Source organism: Henckelia pumila, chromosome 1 (assembly GCF_033568475.1).
Source record: "Henckelia pumila isolate YLH828 chromosome 1, ASM3356847v2, whole genome shotgun sequence".
NCBI classification, from domain to species: domain Eukaryota; kingdom Viridiplantae; phylum Streptophyta; class Magnoliopsida; order Lamiales; family Gesneriaceae; genus Henckelia; species Henckelia pumila.
This window is the reverse complement of record NC_133120.1, coordinates 116,151,972-116,160,791: the sequence shown is the minus strand read 5'-3', so window position 1 is coordinate 116,160,791 and position 8,820 is coordinate 116,151,972. Positions and strand designations below refer to the sequence as shown.

Sequence of the window (8,820 nt, the reverse complement as noted above, 5' to 3'; positions counted from 1 at the left end):
CATCTCATTCAGGCAGAAGGAAGCTGAATCTATACATGCGTCTCGGACCCGATTCAAAAAGTTGAGGATGTGCCCTCAACATAATCTTACTCAGAGCGAGCAGACTCAAACTTTCTATAATGGGGCTGATCAATCTGTTTGATCCATGTTGGATGTTGCTGCTAATGGAAGCCTATTCAAGAAACACCAGCAGAGGCATGGGAGATCATTGGAAACATGGCTGAAAGAAACATTGGATGGCCAGATGGGAAGAAGAGAAAAAAGCTGGAGTTTTAGAAGTCGATGCACTGACAGCACTTAATGCCAAAATCGATGCTCTTACTCATCAGATGACAATTATGTAGACAGCTCCAACCAACCAAGTGAAAGCTCAATAGCCTGAGGAACATCAAGTATTTGAGATTGATGCGGCGAATTTCATGGAAAATCAAGGGAGACAGCCGTACAATCCTTACAGCAATACCTATAATCCTGGCTAGAAGAATCATCCGAACTTCGCGTGGAAACCTGCAGATCTTACTGCCCAAGTCCAAGCCTGTGTAGAAGAAAACATCCTTTGAAGAAATTATGATGAAGTATATAGCGGGTATTGAGACTCGTCTATAGAATCAGGAGGCAATGTTGCAGAAGTTGGAGACACAGATGAGCCAGATTGCGACACAACTGTCAACTAGGCCAGCAGGATCGTTGCCTAGCAATACTGAGAATAATCCAAAGGATCTCAATGCTATTCTGGCAGTCACTAGATCACAAGAATATACTGCAGAAAAGAAGACCGAGGATGAGGAAGCAAGTGAGCCACTCAAGGAAAAGAGCTTGAGGAAGCACCCAAGCAGGCAGAATCGACGCCTATGGGCAAGAAAGGTAAGTCTTCTAACCCAATTACTAATGATAATATTTATTTTAGTAAACTTCCCTTCTCCCAGAGAGCAATTCAACTGCAATTGGATAATCAATTTGCAAAATTTCTAGAGATTTTAAAAAAACTTCATATTAATATTCCGTTTGCAGATGCTCTAGCTCAAATGCCCAGTTATTCAAAATTTTTGAATGAGATTTTGTCTAACAAAAGAAAACTGGTGGATTTTCAAACTGTGAAGTTTTCGGAGGAATTTTCTGCTATTTTAAAAAATAAACTCCCTCCAAAACTTAAGGATCCCGATACACGATTGGAAAATTGTTTTTTAACAAGGCTTTATGTGATCTAGGTGCAAGTATTAATCTTATTCCTTATTCATGATTCGAAAAGCTAGGAATTGGTGAAGTTAAACCAACCACTATATCCCTGCAATTAGCTGACAGATCTATAAAATATACAAGGGGGATTGTGGAAGATGTGTTGGTAAAGATTGATAATTTTATATTTCCAGTGGACTTTGTTGCGCTTGATATGGAAGAGGATCGTGAGATACCTCTTATTTTGGGTAGACCATTTTTAGCCATTGGAAAGGCATTGATTGATGTGCATAAGAGAGAATTGATATTGTGTATGAATGATGAGAGTGTGATTTTTAATGTTTTTCAGGGCCTTTGTTATCCTATGGACAATTTTGATTGTTTCAGAATTGATGTTACTGATGATTTGGTTGAGCGTTCTCTGCAGAAACAATTGTACATGGATCCATTAGAAATTTGTTTGACAGAAACAATGGATGAGGAGCATGTTAACGAATAAGTTCACGGAGTGACACGATATCTGGATTGGAGTCTGCCCTTTGACAGACTCATCAATACCAAGATGGCGGAGCTTGACCATATTCCAAAACCAATGAAGCCATCAACCGAGGAGTCCCCTACTCTTGAACTTAAACCACTCCCTTCTCACTTGAAATATTTGTATTTATTAAAGAATGATAAACTTTCATTAATCTGTTCGTCTTCTTTGAAAGGTTGTGAGGAGGAAAAATTGTTGCGGGTGATTCGAGAGCATATAAGAGCCACAGGATGGAGCTTGGATGATATCAAGGGAATTAGTCCAACCATGTGTATGCACAAAATACATATGGAGGCGGAACACAAGACATCTACTCAACCACGGAGGAGACTCAACTCAGCTATGCAAGAGGTAATGAAAAAGAAAGTGATAAAACTCCTTGATTCAGGTATTATCTATCCTATTTATCTGACAGTGAATGGGTGAGTCCAATTCAAGTAGTGCCTAAAAGGGAGGGATGACTGTTATTGAGAATGAAATTAATGAATTGATTTCTAGTAGAACTGTTATGGGATGGTGAGTTTGTATTGACTATAGGAAATTGAATGATGTCACTCGTAAGGATCACTTCCCCCTTCCCTTTATTGATCAGATGGTAGAGAGACTTGTAGGGCATGCGTTTTATTGTTTTTTGGACGGTTATTATGGATATATGCAAATTCCTATAGCACCAGAGGACCAACACAAAACCACTTTTACTTGTCCTTATGGTACTTTTGCGTATAAAAGTATGTCGTTTGTTCTTTGTAATGCGTCTGCCACTTTTCAGCGGTGTATGATGGAAATTGTTCATGACATGGTTGAAAATTTTATTGAGGTGTTTATGGATGATTTTTCTGTGGTTGGGTCATCTTTTGATGCATGTTTAGGTAATTTGAAAAGGGTTTTTGTAGAGGTGTGACGAGAGTAATCTTGTGCTGAATTGGAAAAAATGTCACTTCATGGTGAGAGAAGGCATTTTATTAGGACATAAGGTGTCCGAGGTAGGCATAGAGGTGGACCGGGAAAAATTAGAAGTAATTGAAAAACTCTCACCTACAACAAATTTAAAAGGAATAAAAAGTTTTCTTGGGCATGCGGGTTTTTATAGGAGATTTATTAAACATTTTGGGAAAATTTCTTTTTTGGTCCTGTATATTTTGCGATTTCAGTCCTTTATATTTTCATATTTCAGTTTTAGTCTGCTATCTTTATTTTTTCGGCAATTTTAGTTCTTTTCCAATGTGGCGCTGACGTGGCACCAATTCAGTGCTGATGTGGAGCTGACATGTATAGTGCCACGTAAGAATTTTCGAATAGAAAGGATTGAAATTGCCAAAAATCAAAACATGCAGGACTAAAACTGAAATGTGAAAACATAGAGGACCAAAATCGCAAAGTGACAAACATAAAGGACTAAATTGCAATTTTCCCAAAGATTTTTCTTCTATTGCTAAACCCCTTACTAATTTGTTGATAAAAGAGGTGCATTTTAATTTTTATGCTGAGTGCTTATAGGCTTTTCATATTTTGAAGAAAAATTGATAACTGCACTAGTGATAGCACCTGACTGGAATTTTCCGTTTGAGTTGATGTGTGATGCCAGTGACGCTGCGTTGGGAGCCGTGCTTGGACAGAAAAGGGACAAAGTACTTAATGTGATTTACTACGCCAATATCACCCTGTTAGCCACCCAATTGAATTATGCAACTACTGAAAAAGAATTTCTTGCGGTCGTGTTTGCCTTGGACAAATTCAGGTCGTATTTGGTGGGAAGAAAAGTTATCGTTCACACGGATCATTCGGCGCTGAAATATTTGATGAGCAATAAGGATGATAAACCCAGGTTAATTCGTTGGGTATTATTGTTGCAATAATTTGACTTGAAAATTATTGACAGGAAGGGCTCGGAGAATCAAGTAGTGGATCACTTTTCCCGTCTGGAGAATCAAGGAACTGAAACGCAAGTAATTCATGATGATTTTCCAGACGAACAACTGTTTGAGGTAAAGAATTTACCATGATATGCAGATATAGTAAATTATCTCTCAAGTAAGTTTCTTCCCTCGTATTTAAATTATCAACAGAAAAAAAATATTCTCAGAGTTGAAATATTTTTTTGTGGGAAGATCCTTTAATGTTTAAGATCTGTGCAGATGGTATTATTCGTAGGTGTATTCCAGCATAAGAGGTAAGTATATACTCTCACACAGGTCCGACTGGAGGTCACTTTGGCATGGGTCGAACTGCTGCTAAAGTACATCAGTCGGGATTTTATTGGCCTTCGTTGTTTAAGGATGCATATGCCTATGTTATTACTTATGATGCTTGTAAAAAAATTGGTAATATTTCTAGAAGACATGAGATGCCTTTAAATAATATTTTTGTATGTGAGGTTTTTTATATATGGGGTATTGATTTCATGGGACCGTCCTGTTGAGGGGAAAAAATATATTTTGGTTGCGGTAAATTATGTGTCTAAATGGGTTGAAGCACTTGCAAGTAGGACAAATGACTCTAGGGTGGTTGTGAAATTTTTGAAAAAATTTATCTTTGTAGACACCTAGAGCCATAATTAGTGATGGAGGAACCCACTTTTTTAATCATCAATTTGACACACTGTTGACTAAATATGGGGTCACTCACAAGGTGGCAACACGTTATCATCCCCAAACTAGTGGGCAAGTTGAAATATCTAATAGGGAGTTGAAGACAATTTTAGAGAAAACGGTGAATTCAAATAGAAAAGAGTGGTCGAATAAATTGGATGATGCGTTATGAGCTTATCGTATTGCTTTTAAAACACCTATAGGAACTTCTCTCTTTAGGTTAATATATGGTAAAGCGTGTCATCTTTCTGTTGAACTTGAACATAAAGCATTATGGGCTACTAAATTTCTGAATTTTAATGTGCAGGCTACAGGTGAAGAGCGTTTGTTGCAATTGAATGAGCTTGAAGAGCTTAGGTTGGATGTCTATGAGAATGTCAGGATTTACAAAGAAAAAACAAAAAAATGGCATGATCAACGCATCATTTTACGTGAGTTTGAGGTAGGCCAAACTTTTCAATTATATAACTTACGTTTGAAGCTCATGCCAGGGAAGCTACGTTCGATATTGTGGGGACCTCGGGTTGCTAATCTCAAATCTTAAGGGACAATTAATGAATAAGCATCATTAATCTAATAAGAAAGAATAAGGATCAAACAAAAAAAATTTTAATTTTTTTTCAAAGGGGGGTGCGCCCAGGCGGTTAAAAACTGCCGCCTGGGCGCCCCTTTTTTTTCCAAAACAGTAGGATGAGCCCCGGGATGCGCCCGGGCTGTAGTTTTCTGCCGCTCGGGCGAATTCTGGGCAGAAACTCTACTCTGATCTTTAATCAACAAATTGATCCTTTCAATCCATCAAACTCAAGTCTAAAACATGATATATAAGCTCCAAATCATGCATATAAACATAAACAAGATCTCAAGCATCTATACATGCATTTGTTACATCGAACAAATCTCTAAATAACGATAATCCACATAAACTATCTCAAGTTCATACATGCATTTAAAAACCAAGTTCTAAGGTTTGATGCTTCTAGATCTCATGACTTCATCTACAACCCGAGTCCTCACATGCTAGACTCTCTCCCAACTGTCAATAACGTCGTTGATCAGCTCCTTCCCTCTCTGTTGTCATGCACACATACAAATCAAGACAACAGCCATATAAACTCCGGTGAGAAATAAGTCTCAGTATAATCGACATATAAATGCGTTAAATAAAATTCATATCAACTCTAAACATGTCAATTAAAGAATAGAGTTAAAATAACGCATATATCAACTCAAACTTCAAATCAAGACTTCAATTTATATAGCGCGCTTATCTCAAGAATTGATTCTTATCACTTCATTGCCATCAAGATTCGTAACCGATCTTGACATGGATATCCATCTATCGTAGCCATTCCGGGCTAGAAAATAAGGTTAACCGCAACCTTGGCATAGAATCAATTCAATATACAATCATATCAAAAGCAATAAAGATCCAATACCTGTGATGGATCGACAATAACATAAGTTCTACCTCAAGAACAAGTATTTAAACTAGTATGTGATTTGTTCGGGATAACTCAAGAATCATCATTCTCGAGTATCAAAACTCTGACTCTCGATTTCATCTTATACCTGTTATTCTCTAGTTTGTCATGTTCCACATCTGGATAGGAAGTACAACAACTCCTACAAGAATTTGATCATTCAAACATCAATCAATCTTTAATCAAATTCACTTTAATCTTGATCACTTCTTCTTCTTCAGTTTCAAGTTGAGGTTCTTGAGTCAATAGTATCCTATTAAACTCTGAAACATATCATCAAAACATTCATATCAAACTTCATTCTATTCAATCATTTCAGAATTGAATCAAAATCATCAATATAGATTCAATCAACATCATTTCAAACTTCAACTTCTTCTTATTCGGTACAACTCGGAGTCGTGAATCGTTTGCCTTCAAAACTCAACTGAAATCGAGAAATAAAAATGCCATAACATTCATAACATCTAAACAACTATCAAAACTCAGTTAGGCTATAAAAAAGATGTCAAAACATCCGGCGGCGTAGCGATTGAAAATTGGGAACCGACGCGGTATAGAATCCATTATTAACTTCTTATCAACTTCTAATCACTTCATATCATTCATACTCCTCATATCAGCAGCTATAATCATCCATAAACAAGCCAAAAACATGCTGAAATATTCATCAATTCATATAACCTCAAGTTCTCAATTCATCCTCAATATCAAAGCACGTACAAGTTAAAGAACATGCATCTATAACAAAAGTACTGATCTCTGCAAAATTCCGATTCTTTAACCATGTCAAAAAAATCTGAAACTTATATCAAATTGAAGGCCTTGTTGCAAGGATTCTAGAACATCTTTCGGAATTGAAATCGGACAAGCGGATCAAAAGTTACGGCGATTTGAAAATCGAAATTCAAAGTAAATAAGAAGGGTTCGGCTTCCTCTGTTCCAAATTTCTGATAAAATGAAGAATTATAATGATTTCCATGCTTCTTACACGTATAACAAGCCACTTGCAAGGAAATTGCACTTTAGTCCCTCAAGTCTTCATTAATTGCAATTCAGTCCTAGACCTTCTTTTTAATTCAATTTCAATCCAAAATAATTTAAGAATATTAGAATTAAAATCGAAACTATAAATATTCTCAAATTAAATATACTTGGATTAAAATTAAATAAATTTGGATTAATTAAATAATCTTGGCCTTTTGCATTTTAGCCCTTGCAACTTTGATATTTGCAAATCAGTCCCTGATCGGGTTTTATCTTCAAAATTAATCTTCTTTAATTCCATAAACATGGAATTTAATCTTAAATCCCATAAATATTCAAATCAAATATTTATTCTTTTAATTTAAGAATACTCAGAATTTAATTCTCAAAATTCGTAAATTTTTAAATTAAATATTTTCGGTTCGGCAATTTAATCTATCATTTTCATAACTTCTCAAATCAATATTAGCCCATAATATGGAATCAAATCCCAAATTAATAATTTAATATTTTCGGGCCTTACAATTCCTTCCCTCTAAGAAATGATTTCGTCCTCGAAATCGTAGTCAATCCAAATATCAAATCTGATAGAATGAATGATTATCTGAAGTTATTCCCACTTCAATCATATAACTCTGAACTTCGTATCTCATCTCTTCATCTCTTATCAGATTATTGCTACGAATCTGTTTCTATTTTTGTGTACTTTAATTAACCGATAAGAATTCTTTCTGAATGGTTTCTTTCCTCAATCAAGGATATGTCGAATAATCGACTTAACTCAGAATCTTTTCAATATCTATCTCAGCGGATTAACGCACGTAGAAAAAATCGGTTGATACTTCCTTTACATAGATACGTGAAACAAATCAGATCCATCATATTAAACTGAAAATATTAAATCGTTCAATTAAATCATCAATTACATCTGATATCTCAGTCAGTGAAATTCAACATCAGTAACGACTTGTTTCTTTCTCGATATCATTATATGCTCCGCATAGAAGATATATCAAGTCTACACTGTTATTCTATTCATCGCTTCAAAATCAGTATTCACATTCATATTCTGAATCTGTATCTCAACTTCGTTCTTTCTCAATTTTGAATCGAATGATGTTCAGGAATAACTTTTACGCTTAACGAATCAGTTTCAGCTTCAAAGGTTATATCTATCATTCAATTACTTACTCTGATTCTTCTTTTCTGTTTTTGCTTCGTACAGATTCATCTTCATCATCCTTGTGTTCCTCAAATAAAATCTGATCTGATATCGACAAATCATGGTTGATCTGATATTATATACTTCAATAGTAGCATTTCAATACAAAGAAATCGGATTTTTTTTCATCATATCATCATAACATTATCTCAAAATCGTCTCAATAGCTATCAAAGGAATTATAATCATCAAGTGGCAACACATCAAGACAAATAATAGCGAATCAGGTATTGAAGTTCTGAGAATAGTCTCAAAATCTGGAAAATCAAGTCAGATAATCCATTAATCGAAGAATGATATAATGTAATCACATATAACAAACTTTCAGAACATCAATCAATCAATCGATGCCACATCTGTCGAATAAATCTAAAGTCTTAATCCTGACAATAGATTTTAATTATTCCTGTAATTTCATCATATCTCTATCTTCTTCACAGATCTGAATAGATAGTTGTTATTCACATCTCATATAGTGTATTATACAAATCTGATTAGTCTATTCGGACTATCTATTAATCAGAGTTTATGATGTATTCACATATTTTAAAGTATTCAGAGCTGTTGATAATCGGTATCATAACATATAAAGTTCATTCTCGAACATCGATTCATCTTCTCTGATTATTCTTCCAATTTAAGGATAACATGTTGTACCTTTACCTCAAAAAGTACTCAAAATCTTCTGATCATATGTATTACAATGTAATAGTAAACCCAATGTTTCAATCCGACACATTATTTCTTGGCTTACTGTTCGTCTTGCAACGAATCTAATCACAATTTAGTGATTTGACCATACAGACATATTATCGTATCCAATAATTT

General features: G+C 35.1%; 1 protein-coding gene across 1 annotated transcript; it reads left to right on the top strand.

Moving 5' to 3' along the window:
- Window positions 1–1,738: 1,738 nt before the first annotated feature.
- On the top strand, window positions 1,739–4,620 carry LOC140873412 (uncharacterized). The gene is made up of 6 exons (XM_073276517.1): window positions 1,739–2,065; window positions 2,484–2,583; window positions 3,212–3,539; window positions 3,594–3,699; window positions 3,866–3,884; window positions 4,610–4,620. Exons 1-6 carry the CDS (start codon window positions 1,739–1,741, stop codon window positions 4,618–4,620), a joined length of 891 nt encoding a protein of 296 aa, XP_073132618.1.
- The last annotated feature ends 4,200 nt before the right edge of the window (window positions 4,621–8,820 follow it).

What these genes read in the sequence shown, in the direction of transcription:
- LOC140873412 (XM_073276517.1), top strand. Translation starts at nt 1,739, where the DNA reads ATGGCGGAGCTTGACCATATTCCAAAACCAATGAAGCCATCAACCGAG. An exon ending in TCAACTCAGCTATGCAAGAG is followed by an intron (nt 2,066 to 2,483) that starts GTAATGAAAAAG and finishes GCCACTTTTCAG; the next exon opens with CGGTGTATGATGGAAATTGT. An exon ending in ATCTTTTGATGCATGTTTAG is followed by an intron (nt 2,584 to 3,211) that starts GTAATTTGAAAA and finishes GAGTGCTTATAG; the next exon opens with GCTTTTCATATTTTGAAGAA.